This window comes from Carettochelys insculpta, chromosome 19 (assembly GCF_033958435.1).
Source record: "Carettochelys insculpta isolate YL-2023 chromosome 19, ASM3395843v1, whole genome shotgun sequence".
NCBI classification, from domain to species: domain Eukaryota; kingdom Metazoa; phylum Chordata; order Testudines; family Carettochelyidae; genus Carettochelys; species Carettochelys insculpta.
In genome coordinates, this window is record NC_134155.1 from 8,576,126 (window position 1) to 8,599,607 (window position 23,482).

At 46.6% G+C, this 23,482-nt stretch overlaps 1 protein-coding gene across 2 annotated transcripts in view; it reads left to right on the plus strand.

Annotated features, from left to right (window-relative positions):
- The first annotated feature begins 3,850 nt into the window (after nt 1–3,850).
- AATF (apoptosis antagonizing transcription factor) overlaps nt 3,851–23,482 on the plus strand; it is a 91,889-nt gene continuing 72,257 nt past the window's right edge. For both annotated transcript variants that reach the window (XM_075013637.1, XM_075013636.1), the window contains exons 1-4: nt 3,851–3,948; nt 11,291–11,482; nt 12,223–12,660; nt 13,805–13,942. In XM_075013637.1, coding sequence (XP_074869738.1) covers nt 3,864–3,948; nt 11,291–11,482; nt 12,223–12,660; nt 13,805–13,942 — 853 coding nt within the window. In that variant the 5' untranslated portion in view covers nt 3,851–3,863. The remainder of the gene's footprint in view (nt 3,949–11,290; nt 11,483–12,222; nt 12,661–13,804; nt 13,943–23,482) is intronic.

Consider the following 23,482-nt stretch of genomic DNA (forward strand, 5'->3'; position numbering starts at 1 on the left):
CAGTAACCATATTCTGCAATGCGTGACCTCAGAGGTCAAAGGCCAAGGTGTTGATATCACACCTGGGACCCTATCCAGAAACACTCAGGCTACGGCTACATGAGAAGCATTCGGTCGACAGACGTTTCTGTTGGAAGAGATTTTTCTGACAAAATGTCTGTCATCAGCATGTGGCCATACACTAAAGCAGATCGACAGAGCACTCCGCTCCGTTGACCGAGTGGCCAGACTGTCTGGCTGCTCTCTCAGCAAAACAGCCAACTGGAAGCACAGCAGATGGGGCTGCCCAGTGTCCTGAAAGCCCTGTCTGTCGCCAGAAGGCCCCCCAGAGGATCCACGCAGCTTTTTTTTGACAGAATCTGTCATCAAAGGCGCTTTTCCTCATCTGGGAGAGGCAGACGGTTGTCAGCAGAAGTGCTGAGTTTCGTCGATAAAACCCATTTTGTGTGTGGATGTGTGGTGAGGTTCGTCGAAAAGACTCCAATTTTGTCGAGAGAACTTATTAGTGTAGCCATAGCCTTAGATAAATTACTCCATGGGACAGTTGTGTGAGTAAGGGTTGTGGGACTGGGTACAATGTTAGCCCAGAAAAAAATAATTACTGAGGTAACAGGAACTGACCTCAAGTTCAACTTCCAAATAGAAAAAAACGTTTTTTTGTAATAATTATATTTATAAGAGTGGTTGAAGGGGAAAAAGAACTTGCAGCAAAGTGTTAGTTTGGTTGGGCCACATTCTCAGCTAACGTAAATTGTCATAGCTCCCCTGACTTCAATGGAGCAATGAGAACTTACTAAAGATGAGAATCTGGCTTGTTGCACAGGTCAGCACTGGTGCAAGCAAATGCACACGTAGAGGGTCCTGACAGCCACCCTGGGCCCCGGAAGAAGGTGGGGGGGATGCCCTGCTCCATGCCCCCAGGGGGAGGAGCAGTGGGCATACAGGGCTGAGCCAAAGGCAGTCAGCTGTTAGCGCCCCCCAGAAACCACGCTGAGTGGTGGACTGACCCTCCCATGGAATTTCAAAGGGCCCCAGAGCTCCTGGCTGCCAGTGCTGCTACTATGGTGGCTGGGAGCTCCAGATGCCTTTGAAAGGCTGGGTCCTACGCAATTGACCCCCTGGCCTGCCCTCTGTTGCATGCCTCTGCACACACGAAAGGTACAATTTAGTTGGATAAGAGATTTTGTTTTTCATAGAAAGGATGTATGTGAGGGATACATACCCTAACTAAAGATAGTGTATGTGCATGCTGAGGGAAGAAGGGTTACTTAGGGGGTTTTATGATGTATAAACACCAGCAAAATCTTCTCCTTGCTTAAGTTTACATACAAGCTTAAACAATCACACATTCCATCACTTCCAGCCACCCATCCTCCTCTCTCCCACCAGCACTCACACTGCTTCTCCATTACCTCAGGTTAGTTAGCCTCATCCCACCACCCTTTGTCACACACCAGGCCCTCCCTCACCTCACTTATTGATACAAAGGCCCCATCCACTTAGCGGCCCCTTACACCATGAATGCTCCTTTTCAGCTCACCTTGTCAACCCATTCAACTTCTCCACCATGCCCCTTGCCTTCTCCTTTCATCCCTCTCCCCCTTCACCTCCCCTTACGTCTCTAGCCTTGCCTCTTTATCCCTCCTTTTACCCACTTCCACTTTACCTCACCTCTACCCCCCTGTAACCACAAGGGTGGCCATTTTATGTGGGCCATATTCCTGGGGGCTTCATCACATGACAATCTTTTAATTAAAGATTAATTTTTAACTCTCAGAGCTTCCATGCCCCTCATCTCATCCTAATATCCCCTTCATGATTACCCCCATAATTCCTTATACCCACATTTTTCCATCGCCCTGCTCCTTAGCGATCATCTCTTATATCCACCTCTGCCCTTATAACCATCTGCCTCCACACCCCCTGGTGATTATCCCCATACCCCCTATGCCCACACCCAATGTTCCCTCTTAATTTTTTTCCATCCATGTGTGAAATAATTTTTATGTGCACCAAGGCATGAGCAGATCTGTACCACCAATGGAAACACGTGCCAGCTGCTGTGGGCTGTCTGCTAATCCACTGGGTGGCATTTGACTCTTTCCTGGGTGGCTGCCACACACTCAGCTTACAGCAGGGGTAGGGAATCCCTGGCCTGCAGTCTGGATCTGGCCCACGGCTTGCCTGGAGCTGGTACTGAGGCTCAGGGCTCCTCTTCCCAGAATGTGGCCTGTAGTAGGTGGGAGGTGTGGAGCCCCTAGCCTCCTGGGCTGGAGTCAGGCACGAAGGGACTGGTTCTGCCATTGCCGTCTCTGCTCCTTCCCTAACTGAGGGAATGGCAGAGTAGCTCTCCCTGGGGGGAGAGAGGCTTCCCCTGCCTCTCTGACTGGCGGGAATTGGCCTGGGGGTGGTGGAAGAAAAGCCCCTCCCCTGGGATGCTTCTCTGCATGTTGCTGTTCCCTCAGCTTGGGATGGGGTGGCAGTGGCATGTGGAGCTATGTGCGTCCCCACCCCAATGCCAAGACCCACCCTGTGCCTGCATCCCCCTCCTGCCCAGACCCCAACCCTGCTCCTGCACCCCTCCCGCTCAGACTCTCACTCTCAGCCTGCTCTTGCACCCTACCACCCATTCCCCACACCTACTCCCCAGTAGCCCCCTCCTGCACACTGAACCCTGAAAGCCCCCATTTTTGGTCCCATCCCAGACGAATTAATCAGGCCTGGGCGAAGTCTGAACCTCAGTCCCCCCATTCTCCACCCCCCTGCCTGTGGTGCTGGAGTGTGAGGAAAGTGAGGAGTCTCAGTCGGGGCCACATAAGCGAGCAGGTGTGAGGGTTTTTTTTGCTTCTCACTTTTATGTGGCCAACTAATTTCTTGTGGGTCAGTGGCCCCAACCCCAAAAAGATACCCCACCCTGGCTTATGCGGAACACTGCCCACACCCCCCATTACCCTGCTGATTCCCCCCTTCCATTCACCCCCTCCTTGCTTTGTGATTACCTCCATATTCCCACCCCCTTAGTGACTACCCCACACCTCCATATTCCCACCCCTCCACCCCCTTAGTGATTACCCCATATACCCACCCCTTAGTAATTACCCCCATACCTCCATATTCCCACCCCTCCACCCCCTTAGTGATTACCCCATACACCCACCCCTTAGTAATTACCCTCATACCTCCATATTCCCACCCCTCCACCCCCTTAGTGATTACCCCACACCCTATACCCACCCCTCCACCCCCTTAGTGATTACCCCACACCCCATATACCCACCCCTTAGTGATTACCCCACACCCCATATACCCACCCCTTAGTAATTACCCCCATACCTCCATATTCCCACCCTCCACCCCCTTAGTGATTACCCCACCCCTCCATATTCCCACCCCTCCACCCCATTAGTGATTACCCCACACCCCATATACCCACCCCATAGTAATTACCCCCATACCTCCATATTCCCACCCTCCACCCCCTTAGTGATTACCCCACACCTCCATTTACTCACCCCTTACTGATTACCCACCCACCTCTCTATTCCCACCCCTTCACCCCCTAGTGATTACTCCCACACCTCCATATTCCCACCCCCCCCCCACATTCCAACCCTTCACCCCCTTAGTGACCACCCCACACCTCCAGGCACCCACCCCCTCAGTGATCACCGTTTTATACCTGCCCCGCCCTGCCCAGCGATCACCCCCACATACGCACCCATTAGTGACCACCCCACACCTCCAGGTACCCACCCCCCGCGTACGCTCCCACTCACCGCTCCCTGCTCCCCAACCCCGCCCGCTCGGTGACTCCCCCCCGGAAGCGCGGCCTGCTCGAGCCCCCGGCGCGGCGGGCAGGGAAGATGGCGGCGCCCTTAGCCCTGCAGCTGGAGCAGCTGCTCAACCCCCTGCCGCGGCCGGCCGACCCCGAGGACGACCCGGAGGAAGGTGAGGGGCGGCGGGAGAGGGGGAGGGGTAACCCAGGTATGGCGGGAGGGGCGCAAAGCGCCGCTGCCCCGAGCCGGGCCGGGCCCCACGTGGACGCCGGCGGCGGGCGGGGCTCGTGGCTGCCCTCGCGGTACTGACCCCTTCGCAACAACTGGCGACGGGCCGCCCACTGCACCTGCCCCATTGCCCTGCGCCCCCGGCAGTGATTAGGGGCTGCCCCCCGCCGACACCTTCCCCCGGCGCCGTGCTCTCTGCTGGGGGAAGGGAGCTGGGGCAGCCCCCCAGCCCTGTCAGCGCCGGGTGCTTTTCCTGAGCGGCACTGAGGGCTGCCCCAATAGCTCGCCCAGCGCCATGTGCTCCCTCTGAGGCAGTAACCGGGGGCTGCCCCCCGGTGTCGTGCGCCCCCCCCCCGCCACCCCGCGTGGGGACTGAGGGCTGCTCCCTTCCCCCCTCGGGCATGGCTTCCCGGAGCACGAGGGTGACGAGGACCGGAGAGGGAGCCGTGTTCGTGTGGGGCTTCGAGAACGACAAGAAGTCCTGTGGCACCTTATGGACTAACATATTTTGGAGCGTGAGCTTTCGTGGGCAAAGACCCCCTGCAGCTGATGAAGAGGGTCTTTGCCCTTGAAAGCTCACGCTCCAAAATATCTGTTAGTCTAGAAGTTGCCACAGGACTTCTTGTCATTCTTGGAACACTAGGGGCTGCTCTGCCCCCCCCCCACGCTCTTTTCTCCCCCGTGAACACTGTGTGGGGTCTGTTCCCTTTCCCTCACGGCTACTTCTGTCTCCGTCTTCTCTGTGGCAGTCACTGGAGGGCTGGTACCCACACAGCTGAGCCGGCTTCGTTCCATCAGCTCCTCTCCCTTCCCTGAGGCAGAGACGGGGAGGGAGTGGGGGGCTGCTCCCCACTCAGAACCCACAGTGGGACCTCAGAGTTACAGGCTGATGGGCGGCGCCATGCCGAAGCAAAAGTGGGCAGCTCGGCTCCATCCGTGGCTGGTATTAAAGTGTCAGTGGCCCAGTTGCTGCAGGGCCTGGAGTTTTTAAAAGGATTCAGGGCTCCTGGCCGCGGCTACTGCAACAGCCGTGGCTGGGAACCCCACACCATTCAAGAGGCCACCAGAGCCCTGGGACTCCCAGCTGCTGCCACTGCCGCAGCTCTGGTGTACCCATAAGTCCTGGCAATTGCTTTCACTAGATCACACGGTTCATCTGGAACCGCAAATGTGTAGTCAGGCAGCAACAACCCGTGCCCGCCCCCCCCCCCCGCCCAAAAACCAAACCAAACCCTACAGTAATAGTGTTTGATATAAGCTACAAAAGAAAGAAAATTTTTTTCCTCTGTGCACAGTAATGAAGTTTCAAAGCTGTATTAAGCCAGTGTTTGGTAATAAACTTTATAAAGAGCAATCATAATGTTTTGTTTGGCATGATGCACGTTTCCAAGTTACGAACAACCTACTTTCCTGAGCGTCCATAGATCTGAGGTGCTACTCCACCACCATGAATGTGTGCTTTCCTGTTTTTCACAATGGGCATTTGTGTGGCCTGTGTAACTACACAGTAAATATGTTTGAATTCCTGTTTACCTTGATCCCCAGCTCAGCACCTTCATGAAGCCTCACCATCCTTCAGAACCTCTCATATAAATCACTGGGGCCCTGAGAAGCAGCATGACAGTTGCTGCAGTTCATCATCTTGTTCTGGGGGAGCTGGATCTGTCTCACTGCTCCTGCTGTGCTAGCGATTGTGCTGGGTGATGCCTTTCAAGCATGCTGGCGTTATGAAGTAGTGTCACTCTTCACTGCTCAAAATTTACCTCCGTCCTTCTCATATGAGTTTGCTGTGAACTACTATATCCTTGTTTTAATTCATATAAAAATGCATCATCACAAAACATAGAGATTACTTTGCAGAAATTAATGACCCACTCTTAAGCTTCCTGAGCTCATAATTTTCATCAGTCCCTTTATTTCTCTTCCTCTGCATGTATCCTGCGTTTGGCCAGATTGGCTGTACTGGTATGTGATGAACTGATTTGTGTAGTCACTATTCCATACTAAGCGGGGCCTTGAGAACGTATCTTGGTCCCCTGTTGTTTGCATTGAACCAAAATGGGCATTGGTTCTGAGCTTAAAAAAGTTACTGGGCCATCTCATATCTCACAGATTAAACAAATCAGCCAAAGGCTGCTACAGATACAAGGGAGGATGTGTACTAGTGAGGTCCTGGAGCAACAGTAAAAAGTCTGGTATCCTCCAAGGTACCTGTGGGGAAAAGGGAGGGACTTTGATTTCTGCTATAGTGCTGTGTCCAGATTGTGCCTGGGGGCTCCATCTGTTGTTATTCTTTGGCTGGTAGTGTCTGATTATTTTAAAGGCTCCATATGCTGTCTAAAAGGGCCTCTGTCTTTCCAGCCTATCCCAGGGCTGCATGTTGTTGGTCCTCTCCTCTATTCTTCTCAGAGTCTCCGTTTTTGAATCTTTCTGTCCTGTGAATAGTCCCAGTGGCTGCCTCTGCTCTCACTTTTACGAGGAAGTAGGACAATTAAATGCTCACAGCATTCTGCATGTCAGCAGCAGTACTGACTAGAGCTTTGCGAATTTCATTTTTGCTGGCTGTGAAAACATGTGTAGCCGTCTGTGGGCTGAGGCCTGTTCTTCACTTAAAAGTTTTGCTGGCATAACTATTGATTAGGAGCGTGGAAAAAATGACACCTTAACAGACATAATAGCTATGTGAAAGACACAGCCAAAGCTCCGTTACAGATACAGAAAAATCACTTTGCCAGCATTGCTTATTTCGTTTAGTGAGTTGAGGTAGCTATGTCTCTGCTAGGTGAATTTGCCAGGCTTACCATCTAGAGGTGGAAAATATACCCCAAAAGTTACTTGAGTAAAAGTGCAGCTCTGGGGGGTGGGGGGGGGGAGTGTACTTAAGTACATGTCACCAGTGTCCCTCTGGAAAACTACTTGCATAAAAGTACACGCAGGCAAGTACACGCAGAGCACCCGTACAACTTTATTGTACTCAAGTACTCAGAAATGAAATCAGTTGCACTTTTATTCAAGTAACTTTTTGGATACTTTTTCTGTATTTAGTACCATCAAAGTTTTCGTAGTGTAGCCATAGCTTGGAAAGAAGGGTACTGCATCAATTCTTCACACTCAGTTTTCAATGGGAAGGGTTCCTTTGGAAGCGCAAGAAATGTCACTTTTATTTGAAATGAAGTTTAGATTCAAAAGCGTTATAACTGGCAGTTATAATTTTTGTGTATTGTTTTATATTTAGGGGGCCTCACATAGGGATCAAGGTTCCATTGTACTAATTGTTAATAAAAGGAGGACGCATTAATTGGTAACGTTTATGTCTTGCGTGTTCAGTAGCAGGGAGAGACCACCAGGTTCTCAGGGTTACAATCACGCCTTGTTTAACCAGTACTTTACTTATGAGTACTCACTAAGACGAGGGACTCACACACTTACCTTAGTTCACAAAACGAATGAACTTCCCCTGCTTATCAGAGCCAGCCGCCGGGTCCCTCACCAAGGGGCGGGGAGACTCTCAGCCCTGCAGCTGGCTCTGCTCCAGCCCCGGGGTCCCTGGCTTGCAGGGCTGGGAGATCCGCAGCCCCGGCCCAGCCTGCTCCTAACAGTCCCCCTGCGGCAACTCCCTGTGCACCCCCCTCCTGGCCTGCTCCGAACACTCCCCCAGCCTGCAGCTCCCCATGCACCCCCTGTGTCCGGCCCATCACAGTAGTTCAGAATGATTCCTATGGACACATGCACACAAATCAGATCATCAAGCAAGGATTCTGGACTCTTTTTCAGGGCTTGTCTGTATAACATGATTTTATTGTGTTCAGGCTTGATTAGGAAGAGTTAACCATCACAATGTAGAAATGAATTTGCCCCGGTCATGGTCAGCATTGGTTTGACTACCTCAATACTATACGCATATGTGAACATAACATTAACCGCTGAGAGAACAGACAAGGGTGACGTTTTGATGCTCAAGAATTGCTTGGTTTTGAGCCTTTTTGTGCATCTAGTAGCAGCTCTCAGATGCACGTGAGTTGGGAACCAAGGAAGTGACCCGTGAAGTCCTACAGGGCAGCCTGCAGCTGCCCTGTTTATTTTAGTTTCCCCTCTTAAGCTTCTGCTATCATGGTACTGGATAACTTACCCTCTTCTTGTACGTGCAGGACAATGACAGAGGTGATCAGCTGCAGGTGTATTACTTATGAAAACAAAGAGCGAGTAGTTTTCTGTCCTGTCTGTAATGGGAACTAGGAGTGCAAGCAAGTATGATGGCTCAGTGATGAGAGCACTGGCCTGGGAGCTAAGAGACATGGATTCTTGTACCATTCACTGTGTGACCTGGAACAAATCAATTTGTCTTTGGTTCCTCTCCCACTCTTTCTTCTTCTTGTAAGTTTCGACTGTATACTCTTCAGTCAGGGCTGTGTACAGCACCCTGACTGTGTATCTATGTACAGCACCTAGCACAGTGGGAGCCCCCATCTTGGTTTGTGCTTCTGAATGCTACTGTAATCTTGGCTCATTAAATGTGCTTTAGGTGCAGCCACATGGCTCTTGGAAGCGTGGCTGTGTGGCCCTCATTTTTGCAGAAATATTTAACTTCCTTTATTGTGTCAATAGCTAATGCCTTCTTTAAAGATAGAAAACAGCAAGTTTTGCCACTCCGCAACATGTTGCCGTGCATATACTTGGTGTTGGTTACCGTGCATTGTGTTTTGAGAGGTTTGAGGAGCTGTGCATTAGCATGAGTTTCACCCTATGGTTGTGTCGACATCAGAGACTCGCAATGGCCACTGTTTGATCTCTTGTGTAGCTGCTCTCTCCATGCTGATGGGAGATGGGGATAATTTAATTATCCTAACAAGCGGTGATAGCTCTGCTGGTGGGAGAAGCTCTCCTTTCAATGCAGAGCACACGACCACTTACGTCAGCAAAACTTATGTTGCTCTGGGACATGTATTTTTTTTCCCCAGAACCGAGAGCAGCTTAAGTTTTTGCAACACAAGTGATAATGTAGACGCAGCCGAAATGAGAAGCCATCAGAATGTGCTTTCCACATGTTTTCTGTAGAGTGATGACTTTCTACCAAGCAAGTTATGGGAAGCTCCTGCTTTCCCTTTCACCATTTTGCTGTTCGGTGCCTGCTTGAGAATAAGACTTTTCATCCCTAGTGAATTTTCTTTCTTCCCCCTAAGTAAACTGTTTACATAAATGGGGCATTAACATTCTAAAACACACATTAGAAAAGCACTTAGCGATGTTCAGCCAATCAGATCACTTGACTGGCTGAGCAATCTTAACCCTATAATTTTGCATACAGGGTGCCTTGCGCATGAATGAAAATGAAGAGAGGAGAACATGTTATAATGATCTATATTTGCTGAAATAAACCATTTCCCTGTTTCTGAAGCACAGAGATGGGGAAGGGGAACAGTAATTGTGATAAAGTCATGTTCTGTATTTAGTCATTGATAGCATTTAGTTATTTAAGTGTCATATGAACTTATCCAGACCCAGCACCTATCTGAGTTGCTTCTCCTTTCCCAGGGCAAAATGAAACCACTCCAGCTTGCTCAATTCTCTAGCCAGGTGGCCAGCCTTCTTAGGAGAATCCCATTATTCAAGGACCCGTGAGTGGGACTAACCAGGCATATTCTGCACTATGCCTCCTGTGATCTCTGTAATATGGGCAACAGGGTGAATGTAGCCCTTTGTTCATGTTACAAAATGAACTTGATATAATTATTTTGGTGTTTGATAATGAGCATATGGAGACCCTCTTGGAGTCACAGGCTGCTTTGGTGTAGCACCAAAGCTAAAGTGCTTGGGAGAAACCTAGCCTATATGTGGAGGCACATTTGGAGGTAGCCAATTTAGGTAACTTTGAGCCACGTTCTTTCCATTTTGATGGCGCTGCAAGGGGCAATAGCCATAGAAAAGTCTCTGTGATTTCCTTTTTCAACTATAGATGCCTTTAGAACATTACTTTATTTGTGCCAAATTTTAATTAAAAGAAAGACTTGTTTAGTTGAACAATTATAGACAGTGCCGTAGTGGTGATGCCCTGTGCTGCAGGGCAGGGTGCTCAAGTCTGAGGCTACATCTACACTACCCCAGAAGATTGATTTGCTGAGGGTTGATCTTTCACAGTTCATTTTCATGCATTTAGTATGGATATGCGAAATCGATGTGTACTCCTCTCCCATCAGTCTTCCCCAGTAGAGACCGCCAAGTTAGTCGAGCATAGATACACAGTTCTAGCTACAGTAATTGCATAGCTAAAATCGCCATACCTGTGGTCGACTTGCTTTGCCTAGTATAGATGTAGCCTGAGACTTCCCGTCTTCCTGCAATCAGGGCTTTAATGTGTCCACAGTGCTCCTTCTCACCACTGTAGGGAAAGCAGAGTGCGCTGTCATTCAGCAGAAAGACAACGAGCATGCTCTCTAAAACGGAAAGATAAGGTCTTGCATATGGCAGTGAAGCCATGCAGCTGACCTTTGAAGTCTCTTTCCCTTACAGTGTTGGGAAAGACAGATTTGTAAGAGAGTATCAGGGCTGCGTCCCGTCACTGATATGAATCCAGGCTAGGGTATCAGTGACCGAAAGTTGTTCCCACGTGATGGCTGTTCAGTGGCCAATGTGACGTGATCTGTTTGTTCCAACAGTGCTTCCTAACAGAGAAAGAGTCCACAGCTGAGAGAGACTGCTGCCATTTCTACCCCTTGTTCATTAGCCAAACTGTTGTAACCCTAGTCTAAATATACTGCCCCATTCTCCTGCATGGGGTGGAGTAAGACCTGTGTGCAATTTGTTGGCCTTTAGAAGCTGGCCTCCAGAGGGTATTAGTAGGTCTGTGTTAACAAGTTCTTTCTGAAGTTAAATAAACCTCGCTGGGTTTTTTAAGCACCTGAAGCTTGTCCTTGGACCCCCAAAAGATTTATGACCCTTTTGGTGAACTTAGGAGAGGCCCCTCTAGGGGTGGTGAGAGCCAGACAGGCACTGACGAGTTTTGATTCGAAGAAGGAAATTTGTGGGTTGTATGTGCTCAGGTGACTCCATGAACAGCTTAGTTCTGTAAAGATCATAATATGACTTGTCCTTTAGTTCATGTGTTAGCGGCCAGCATATGTGGATTGCAAGGTCCCTAATTTTTGTCCCCTGGATCTATGGAAAATGTAGATATTTAAGCCCAGTATGTTTCCTGGCAGTCAGAGATAGAATCTCTCCCCGTCTCACACACTCGAATTCTGTACTTAATGTGAAAACCTGCACCATTAAACCCCCTTTCCTCTTCACAGCCACTGCTGCCAGAGTGATCGACAAGTTTGACGAGGGTGGAACCGAAGAGGACATCCTTGCCATCGGCAATTTAAGGAAACAAGCCTCTGCCTCCCTCTTAGAAGCTGATAAGAGATACAGTGGGAGAGCTGTATCCCGCAAGGCCTTGCAGGAAGAACGATGGGGAGAGTGTCTGCCTGGAGCACCATTTGGTGAGAAATTCAGTTCCCTCTTCCCCCACATCCCAAATGGTTGCAAATATGAGCAGTAAGTGGAGTGCTAATACCTGGGAGCTCTGCATGATGCGAGGAGTCCCAGGTCAGCATCATTTAAATCTCATTGACTTCAGGTGCTTGAAGTTAAGCTTGGCTTCTTAAGAGCTTTACTGAACTGTAGCCTTACTCATTAGCTCTAGGGGAAGGGAAATCCCCAGGACCATAACAGCTGCTGAAGGAAGGGCAGTGGCTAAATCTCAGGTACAAAAAGTTCAGCCAGGTTAATTTACCTGCCAAGGAAAGTGATGTGAACTCTGCGTGGCGTGGGAGAATTAGCTGCCATCTTTACATTATCAGCTCCTGGGATCTGTAGCTGCTTAATGCTTATGTACAATTTCGCATTATAAAGACACATGTAACCAAGCACGAACACCTTGTTTGTTTAACGTTGCTTCATTATTAAATGGGAAAGGCTGTCAGCTAATCAATGGATGTGGTAATCATCGTCAGAGTGCCTGTTCCTGCAGAAAAGTGCAAACTGAAGTTTCAGTTTGCAGACATATCCTCATAAATCCCTTGGTCACCCAAAAAAGGACTAAAATTTTGCTTATACGTATCCATCATGGACAACAGATGTAAACCAGACCATCTGGATGTTGGCAATGTACGTTGCAGAGTTGTAGCCATAATTTGTGTTAAAATAACTGTGTTTAAACATCTCCTTTTCTAATTGCCAGATGAAGAAACATCTTCAGAGAGAGACCTTGACAGCGGGGATCCAGAAGAAGACCTGGAGGAGGACTTTCTAAATGCTACAGCTGACGAGGATGATGAGCATAACAGCACACATGAGGACCAGGAGGGTGACTCGAGAAGTGACCAAGAGGAGAGGAGAGAAACATCTGCCCAGCTCCAAGTACCAAAGTTCAGTTTCCAGAACATCAGTGACTTTGAGAAATTTACCGAGGGGATGGATGACGTGGGGAGCAGTGACGAGGAGCCTGAGGAAGAGGATGCCAGCGTAGAAGAGGGGAGCCGTGAAGAAGAATCTGAGGATGAAAAAGAGGAGGAAGTGGGAGATGCCAAAGAGACTGAGGATGATGGAGTGGTGACCTTTTCGAAAGAAAAAGTGTCTGAAGAGGTAGAAAAAGGCAAAGCTGTGAAAAACCAAATAGGTTTGTACATGGAATTTGTTTGCATTTTGACAAGCCATATGCCTTGTCTGTGCTAGAGAAGTTTACAGTGCTAAGAACGTTTTTAGCCCATGTTTATGTTGCAACATGCCTTGGAGTAGTTTTAAGGTCTTATAGCTAGTGTTCTACTGTCTGTGCTACGGAGTTAAACTAATACTTTGCCAGCAGTTGTTTGAGCAGAACCAGTGTTGAGTGCTGGTATGGTACCAATATAAGCTGGGACTTATTGCACTGTATGTGTTGCTGGGAACTCAGAGGCTAGTCTGTGTTTCATTGTGGTTTAGTAAACTGTTGTTGTGTGTGTTGGCTGGAGAGGAGATGTCAGTTTTCTCCTCCTTTCTGAGCTCCATCATCTGGAGTAAAGTCTTGTGGCACCTTACAGACTAACAGATTTTTGGAGCATAAACTTCTGTGGGCAAAGACCCACTTTATCAAGTCCTCCAAAGTAGATGATTTTGGACTTAGTGGGATTACAAAGGAGGCTAACCCCCTCCTCAATTCTTTCATAATGAACTTTTCCTGGAGTAGATGTATGTGTTGATTAAATATTTTCTCTCATTGGTCCTTCATTAGCATGTATACCCAGTTGTCTTGGTTAATCTAGAAACCTCTAGGTTGGTGACCTTCATCCATGCAGGTATTAGCCATGACATGGTGATTCTCGCTCCTTCCTTGTGGGGATTCTGTAGTTAATTCCCTGCCTCCATCACAGGTCCCCTCTGATGTGAAGTCCAGCTGTTGCACTGCAGGGCATGATATACTGCGTGGGACCTGAATTGGTGCTGCTTTCCCTCCCTCGCCATTTAGCATTTGTCGTGTCAAATGATGGAGCTATATGCACCTGGGCTTTCGCAGGCCTACAATTTAAATTTCTCTTGTGAATTTTGACTGAAGCCTCCAGAAGCTTTTAGGCTTTTACTGTCTAGTTGTCCCGTTAAATAATGAGTCTCCATTTGCAAAGTGTGGTTGACATAGGAGAGTGCTGCCGGGGAAGGAGAGCAGAGAGACGTGGCTGATGCTTTCTGATTCACAGTCTTTAGGAGGTAGGGCCATAGGAAAGTGAGCGAATAAATGCTTTGCAATGTGTAATCCTTTTTTTTGGTGGTTGTTTTCCTCTGTTTTAAAGCCCTGTGGGACCAGCTGTTAGAAGGGAGAATCAAACTGCAGAAAGCGCTTTTAACAGCCAACCAGCTTCCACAGCCAGATACATTCCCAGCGTTTAAAAAGGAAGGTGGGGAAGAGTTTGCCAGCGCACTCAAGAACAGTAAGTAATTTTTAAGTCTGCCTACATTGATGTCAGATATATAGGCTCTGCTGGCAGGCAGACCCAGGTACTGTGCTCAGTTGTGGGCTGACAGGGACTGGGAGTCTTGTGCCGTCAGCCTCCAAGAAAGGCACCCTTGTGGTTAATTAGGGATCAGGTTTGGCAGGCTCACGTAACGGTCCTATCCAAGTCTACTTTGGCTAAAAGACAAGGCAGTGATATGGAAAGGGCGGGACCTGGGAGATGCAAACACCTGTTGTATGAATCATAAGTTTTATTAATTATTATTTATTGGTATTGTAGTAGCCCGTAGGAGTCTTGGTTATGGAGCAGGACCATATTGTGCTTGGTGCTGCGCAAACAGAACAAAGGCCATCCCTGCCCCAAGGAGCTCTGGTGGTGGCTGTTTATCACCACGATGCTTCAGATGAGTTTGTGGCCACACTGATTTCAGTGACATTACTGAGCTTTCAAGTACCTAAAAGGTTGTTAAAAGGAGGATGGAGAGAAATTGTTGTCCTTACCTTCTGCTGATAGGAGAAGAAGCAATAGGAGGTTAAATTACAGCAAGGAGAGATTAGGTTAGACATTAGGAAAATCTTCCTAATTGCTAAAGTGGTAAAGCGCAGGCATAAACTGCCTAGGGTGATCGTGGAACTTCCATCATTGGAGGTTTTTAAGAGCAGGTTAGACAAACATCTGTCCGGGACAATCTGTATGGTGCCTTGTCCTGCCATGAGTGCAGGGGACTCAATTTGATGACTGGCAGAGGTTCTTCCCAGTTCTGGGAGTTTAGGATTCTGTTATTACCAGCAGAGTTCAGTGTGGTCCTTCAGTGTGAATGAAGTTTTTTTTTTTTTTTATTGTTGAACCTTAGAAATAATGGGCTCAGAGTATTGTGGGTCTGCTGCGTCCTGTGTGATTTGTCCTCAGCTTAGAATACCTTCTGGAAATAGACCGATTTCTTTTCTTGGTTTTACTCCCTAGGCAGTGCTGCAGCATGTGGCACAAACTTCATGCAGTGGAGGAGAGAGTCAACAAAACAAGAGTCTGGTGTAATGTTGTTCTAGTCTGTTTGGCCGTGTGCTTTCTGTATGACTGGACAGCCAAAATCCATTCAGTTAGGAGGCTGATATATCTATTTAACAAACAAAGCCCCACAATACCATTAATGATATTAGTCAAGTAGGGCTTCCAGTGGGTTCTCTAAGAGGTGGCAAATGTAATCTGCAGAATTCACTCTATATAAACTCTATGTAAACTCTATACTCTTATGTAAATTCTATACTCTCAGATCTCATAGCTGTTTACTTTGGTGGGCTTTTACCAGGCCTTTGTTACCTAAATAATAATTAAATTAAAGCTCATCAAGCCTGTTTAGTAGAAGAGAGGCGAATGGGTTTCTACAGCTTGGTGTTTTAATGCCCCAGTGATCAACAATGCTGACAAAAATAACGAACTGCATATGCAGTCCGATATTCTTCTGCAACTTTAAATCGTGAGGATGTGTGCACCAAGTCATTTAAAAGCTCACAGAGAAGGATGTGTTTTTAACTAAAAATTCTTCTTCCCACCACCCTGATTCCGGATATTTTCCAGGCTCCAGTCCCTTGTAGTTTATCAAAGGAAACTACCTACTGTTAAAGCAGTATCTTTCTGTCTCAGTTCTGCAGATCCCTGCCAGCCCTTTTTTATTGGTCCTGTGTTTGTCTAATCCTGACAGGTGCCTGTATCTGTGTTCAATTTAACGTGCGGCTGTAATAATGCCAGAACTGTGTGAGATTTTGGCGTGTAGTGGTGGATTCCTTGTCAGACTGGTTCATGAGCTGTTGGCACCATCCAACTTGAAGCTACATCCTGACCCCAAGTCAGCCTCTGACTGAACCCAATAGCACATCTTAAACCTAACCCAGAGCGGAACACACTAACTCCTCATCACATCTCCACTTATAGCAGGTGAGGCCCTTTGAATTTCCAAGTTGGCTCTGCTGCTTTAAATGAAGTGGTTAAGAGGGGGTGGGGTGGGAAAGGCAAATTCCCAATAATACTAAGATGACCTTTTAGTGAAATGCATGTTATTAATGTATTTAATGAGATGCATTACAAACTGCAGCAAGTGCCATGTTTCATTACAGGCCTAAAATACAATATCATTAAAGACCTTTAACAGAAACAAAGGTTGACATTTTGATATTTCCCATAAGCAAAATACATCTGAGCACATGGAATACAGTATAGAGGAGATGTTAATATTTTAGTTGCCTGGGAGTGTTAAAAGAAAAGCCACTGTTTCATAGTAGGGATGTTAAAATGGTAAACCGGTTAAACGATAGTACTTATCGGTTAACCACTTGAACTCAGGTCCTGTAGTAGCTGGGAGTTCTCCCTGGGGTGGGGTCCCATTTCCTGGCCTGTGGCCCCTCAGTGACTGAGGCTGCTCCGACCTGCCAGAGTTCACTGTCGAGGGCCAGTTAAGTAGTAGCCATATCAGTAAGCCTCATGCTTATTGGTATGTTTACCGATTAACTGTTTAACCTCCCTGTTTCATAGCAGCTTGTGATTTTTTTACTTCCTCTCCCACTCCTTTTTCATAATCTGGCCAGAAGAGGCTGCAAGCACCATAGATTTAAATTTCTTATGTCCTTTGTCTAGTGTACAGTACTGCTGGTCATCAATCTGTTAGGCAGCTTCAGCAGCGTGAATAACATAGCTGAAGTTGACATACTTAGATCTCCATGTTGTGGAGTCTTTGCTGCAGTGAGTCTAAGACAGATGGGAGTTAGTATTATTGGGCGTTTGCCTTTCCCACCGCACCCCCTCTTAATCACTTCATTTAAAGCAGCAGAGCTAACATGGAAATGCAAAGGGTGATAGAGCAAGAGGTGGTGGAGGGTTTTGGGTGTGGCGTCTGGGAAGAAGGGGTCCGGGTGGAGGTGAGAGGGGCACAGGAGCTCTCTGGAGCTACAAGGTGTCTGGGCCCCTCCTATAGGTGGAGACGTAATGAGGAGTTAGTGATCTGCTCTGGGTTAGGTTTAATATGCAATATTGGGTTCTTCTTGTTCTACTGGAGCCAATGGGAGAATGCTCAGTGGTCAATATATAGACATGATAAATTGACTCCCGCTGGACTGATCGCTGCCATCGATCCAGCATGTAATGTAGACATGCACTTACATTCACTTTTGTGCTATGAAAACACCGAGAAAAAGGGGGACTTAGGTGATGCCAGAACCATAGGTGGGGCTAATGGGCAGCTATTAGCAAAGGGAAATTTAGACTGAATGTCAAGAAAAGCTTTTTAACAAGGGCACTACTGGGGCTAAAAGCTTAATGAGATTCAAAGGGGGATTGGATACCAACATGATTAGTGAGTTAATGCTAACAAGTTGTGGAAGCGATAGCAAACCTTATGCCTCATGGCTTAAGACAGTCTCTAATTACTGGAATGAGACCTCCATCTGGTGAATTATCCCCACTCTGGCTACTGGGGAGTTTTGTGCACCTTCCTTGGAGGCATCTTCTGCAGGCTGCTGTTGAGGAGAGCAGTGAAATAGATGGATCACGTGTTTGATTCTGTCTGGCAGTTCCTGGTTTTGTTAGATTGTAGAACTGTCTTCTAAGTAAGTACTAGAAACTCCATTACATGAATATGGTCGTCTGAGAATGCATAATGGGGCATAATGTTGCTAATGAATTAAATAATCTTTTTCATCTTTGCATCTGAGTCTATTTCAGGGGTGGGGAACCCCAGCTGGACTGCAGCTTGCCTGCATCTGGACCCTGAGTCTTGGGGCTCCCCTCCATGGTATCTGGCCTGCGATGGAATGGAGGATATAGAGTTCCCAGCATAGTGGGCCAGATCAGGCAAGCTACAGTACAGATCCAGATCACGGGCTCTGCAAGGGGTGGGGTGGGTAGCAGCTCTGGGCTCTGCTGCCAGTTGCTGTTCTTCCAGATGGGGACACAACGGTGGCCTGGGCAGCCTGCCCAGAGACTTCCTACCACTCCTTCTGGCCCATCAGAGCAGTGAAGGGGTGTTACCTGAGAGCAGGGGGAAAGGAGGTGCAGAACTGTGTGTGTCCAGGCGTGCTGCAAAGGTAAGTGCACCCCCGTCACAGACTCCTTGTAGCCCCAGACAGCTCCTGTGCCCCTCTCCCTTCCAGACATCTCACCTCAACCCTGACCCCTTCTTCCCAGACCCCGCACCCAAAACCCTCTATCACCTCTTGTCCAGACCCCACGCCCCCCTGCTGCCCAGACTCCCCAAGCTTCTGCTGCCTCCCTCCCAGACACCCCCACCCCGACCCTTCCTTCCAGACCTCATACCCCAAACGCTCCTGCGTCCTTCCTCTCACCGAGACCCACACCCCCTCCTGCCCAAACCCACCTCCCAATCGTACACCCCACCTCCCACCTGGGTCTCCCATCCACAGCCCACTTCTGCACCCTGCTCCAGCCCAGATCATCTGTCCTTAGCACACTTCTTCACCCTTCCTCCTGCCCAGACCTCCCAGTTCCCAACCTGCTCCTGCACCCACCCTCCCCGGAACCCATAGCACTGTCCCTCATACGGTTGGGAATCACACCACTTCTTTTGTTTTGTTTTTTGCTTCTCCCTTATATGGCCCTCAGCTGATTTGTCTATGGGTCAGTGGCCTCAACTTGAAAAAGGTTCCCCACGTCTGGTCTAGCTAATAGGCAGAACCTAGTGCATTGTCAAGGGAACCAGTATTTTGTATTTTTGCTTGTTAAAGCATCTGTGGCCAAGGTCATATTTATCTGGTAATCTCTTCAGGACAGGGAATTTGATCTGCATTAGGAAAGCACTATATGAATTTATGGTACCATGTAATTGATTTTTAACAATCCTGAGTTCAGGAGCTTTCTCATTAAATCATCTCTTGTTTTGGGTTTTCTTCTGTTGTTCTTTTAAAGGGGAAAGTTTAAATTCCATTTTCTTAACAAGCGTAGGATATTGTACAAGGTAAAAAATGAGCTGCACTGTGTTGGTCTGCGTTCTGCTGGTATTGCCACTACTGTGCAGGTGCTTCTGCCTATTTTTGACTTAAAAAGAGTAGAACATGGGGTAAACTCACGCTGTGTATGGCTTGCATCTTTTAACTGGCCACAGCGTCAAAGATGGTTTAAATGAGATTAGTGACTTCGTTGATTTCTAAGTGGTCAACGGACACAGGTCACCGACACACAGGCTGTATGCAAAGATCACTCTTGTAATATCAGTTCATTACCTGATACAACATCCCTTTTTGTCATCCTGTATCAGGGGTCGGCAGCCAAAATAGGAAGAAGAGCCATTTTTTTCAGTTCACTAAAAAGCTCAGTAATTCAAGAGCCACAACGTATGTGAATACAAGATGGTCCTTAATAAATAAGGTCAAACCAGACTTTTTGTAACCCCTGTTTTAAGAACAGTGCACACAGTGATTTGTAATGCAATACTTGTTTACTGCAGGACGTTCACAAACTTTTTACATATTCTGTTTCCTCACACTTTACATGTGTGTTTGGACCACTGTCTTCCTGACTTTCACTTCTGAACCTTCTCTCTCTCTCTCTGAAGGATGCTAGGGGGAGTTGTCCAGTGTTTCATCATATAATTTGCTATTTAGATGTGAGTTGTTCATTTTGGGCTTTTAGATGTTCACCATTTATTGAAAATAATCAGGAGTTTGTTTTCGTATTTTTTTAACTTTGCAATTATAGTGTTTGGAGCCACAAAGAAGTCCTTAAAGAGCTGCAGGATGCAGACCCCAGCCTATATCTTGCCCATTTACAGGGATCGATATTGTCATGCAGTGTTAGGGGTTTTTTTTTGTCTTGAACTACTACAGTATATCCCCGTGAACTATCATGGTTTAAGAAGTCACTTAATAATGTCTTTTGTGAAGTTGGTCCAAAGCTTCTAAAATATGTGTTCTTATGCTCCAAATTCTTGTTCACTTTAGCTGTAATATCTGTATACAACATGTATATATTTTTTGTTTGCAAAGTAACTTTTGTTTGCAGTTGTTGGTACAAAATTCTCCAGTATGAATTGTGGCTTCTGCTCTAATGCTTGTGTGAGCCTTTTGATCCTGAAGTATTTCATATAAAGATGTGCAGGCCCATTGTGTTAAGCTGTAGAGAGCCACCTCCCCCTCATTTTGCTGTGTTGGGCCTTGGGCGAACGAATCAGAGTTCTTTTTCTGGACATCTAATTCATGACTGGTCAGCAAAGCCAGGGCATTGTCTTGTGGCAACCTCTGACCCCTCTACAGGTTGAGCCTCTCTAACCCGGAACTCTCTCATCCCGCAACATCTGTAATCCGGCACGATTTTAGTTCGCCGGACGACCACTTATCATGGGTGTGGCCAGGTTTCCTGTCATCCCACAAAGTTTGTTTACAGCCAGCAGTCCTGGCTCTCAGTGTTCTGTGCTCTTATTTAGTGCTGTTTTACTTCTAAATGTCTTGTAATAGCTCAGTAAGCAGTGAAAGTGTTGGTAATGTGCTAGACAATATTGACCTCCTGTAATCCAGTAAATTATCTCATCTTGCACTGGTCAGGTCCCAAGGGTGCCAGATGAGAGAGGTTCAACCTGTATTACATTGTTGATTATGGAGCTTTAGTGCTTATAGTAATTTGGATGTGAACTTACAAGCCAGTAGGCAATACCTTGTGAAATTCAGAAGGCATTGCTAGCTGTAATTATCAAACACTGCCTCTTGCGTTGATGCAGTTTGGGCCTAATTCCATTTATGATGGCCAGCTTATTTTAGTATAAGACAGCGTCTAATAAAAGTCCCAATTATGAGTTAATCAAGGGGTGCAATGTTGGGATAGAATAAAAAAATGACTTCTATGTGAATAAACCTTTTACTCTCTTTTTTTAAATTGGTCTTGTGAGCTGGGTATGAGGCTGGGGAGTTCTGAATTCTCATCCCAACCCTGCCACTAATTCATGAGGTAGCTTTGAGCAGGTCACTCAACCTCCTTTTTCTCCAGCCAGAAGAATCTAGGAGGATTTTCGCATACGTGTGTTTTGAGGGTTAAAGTAGGTAACAACCATCTGAAGATGGGAAAGGGCTTTATAAGTATAAGTGTTAATATTACTGTATTCTGTCCTTCCACAATACACGCTAGTCTGAAGATACAAGATTTTGGATGCAGAAAATGGCTATGAAATGCTAGTCAAAACCACGGTGTTTTGGTTTGGATTAAGTTCTGCTTAGGATCAGAGAAGTGGCTATGTTAGTCTGTATCCACAAAAACAGCGAGAAGTCCTGTGGCACCTTACAGACTAACGGATATATTGTAGCACAAGCTTTTGTGAGCAAAGACCAACTTTGTCTGCTTAGAGATGGCTGAGCTGCATGCAGGCATCTCTCTGAATTACTGAAAGAAATCCAGTCTTGCATTGGTTTTTTTAAAGTTAGGTTCTTGTAGTCTTTTGTAAGAGGGAACAAGTGGGTTCGTTGTATGCTTTAAGTAGCTGAGGTGATGAGGTACAAAATATCAAACTCAAAAAAGTCCTGCCCAGCTGGATGCTCGGAGGAGCTTTCTTCCTCCAAGGGCGCACAGAACCATTGAAAGTCAATAAGAATAACTCTGTTTTTATTTATGCTGTTTGGAAAAATCTGCCCCTTAATATTTTAATTCCTCTTTTATCTAATAGCTTTTTCTAAGTGTATCTGTTGCTTGTGTTGTTCCATGCCTCCTTTCTGCCCAGGGAAAGAATGAACCTTTTGGATGGAGAAACAGTCTTTCTATATTCGCCAGTGGGATCCTTTCCTCTTGAGATGTCTTTCTGTCCACTATGGCTGCATGTGATGGCACAGTTCTGTTTGGGTTTTGGGTAATAGTTAGAGTCCTGCAAACCCACAAATATCTGCTTTATGTCTGCTGGTATCCACGTCCACGGATCATTTTTGTGGATGCAGGTCCAGAAATGGATTCAAATTTTGTGTCTAGAACCTTGCATATTTGAGGCTGTTCACTTATGTCCATAGGTATCTGCAGATCATTTTTGCAAATGAAGATGCAGGTACCAGTTTTATATCTGTGCAGGACTGTAACAATACTATTAAAGAGCCTATGGTAAAGTTTCAACTGTAAGATTTGCTAGTCAGGTGAAAGCCAAACTAAGGCAAAAATAACAGGGTCATGTACAGCTTCCAAATTAGGAGGGAAAGAGGAGAGATTTTTAAGCTCTTTTTTTGGTGAGCGATCTAACAGGGCTTGGGCATTCTCAAATGCCTGATATCTCAGGTTCTGGTGGATGGTTTACTGCAAAATTGCTTATAAATTGAAGTAGAAAATGTTTTGCAGACCTGGCAGCTTTCAAGCCTCACACCCATTTGTCACCCAGCATTTCCCTTTTGTGTATAGAACAAGAATTAATTAGGCTGCACTGCAGGAAAAGTTTATGGCCATAATTTATATAGGATGAGTTTCTGTTTAAAGCGACAGCATTGCTTTGTTTGCACTGTCTTTTTATTTCATTTTTTAATAATCCTTAATTATGCTCCCGTTTTTCCCCTTCTTTTTTACATACCAGATTGTGGTAGTAGAGCTCATGGTTTTTATTCCTGCTTCACTTCCGTTGAGGACATCTTAGTGGTCTTTTCATGCCACCGCAATTGCAGTGGATGTTCTGCAAACATCGTGCAAATGTTTAATGCTCTCTGCACAGAAACTCGCACAGCTTAAATTTCTAAGGTATGCTTGCCAGAGCAGTTTGTTTCCACAAGATAGAATTGTATTTTGTTGTACCATGTCTTCCAGTCTAGACCAGGACATGAGATGCTGTGTGTGTTTAGGGTCTTGTGCATTCAATTAATGTTTTTTTCATAATCAATGCAAGTCAGAACTTGCAGCCTGCTCCTGATTTGCACATTAAAGAGACCCATTAATTAAAAATTCCAATCCCTGGCAAGTTCCCCCAGGATCCCTGCATTATTTACATAGAAAAGGAGTGCAGGGTGTATGTCTCAGTGTTGTGTCTCCACGTAGACTGCACACTTGCAGTTAAAGGTCTTTTATGTGTTTTGTCTTTGTTTTAGAAGAGCTAGCTTTCCTTGATAGTTCCACAAGAATGCGTACGTCCCTCCAAAGGGCAAGCCGGAGTCACTATTCGGGGGGGGCGGGGTCAGAAATTAAACAGTTGCTGTCTGTCACTGGGATGACTTGTGTTAAATCTTGATTCGTGCCAGAAAAGTACAGCGAGTGTGTGGGACCAACGTGGGCTTCAGGATATGATCTGTCTTAATCCACCATGGCTATCATCCACTGATCTCTATGCCCTTGCATGGCTGTGGCTCTCAGCTTTATTTTGTAGTCCTGAGAGGTTGCAATAGCTCACTGTTCCATTTAAAATTCCTCTTTCTCTTAACCCCCTCCCACTTCAGAAATGGATGATATTTCAAAAACTGGTTGAGCTATAAACTAATACTCTATGCTGTTGGAAAACATCTGGGCATCCGAGCTTTTAAACAGCACAAATTAATCTCCTAACTAGTAGTTGGAGGGGTCTGGAGCTTA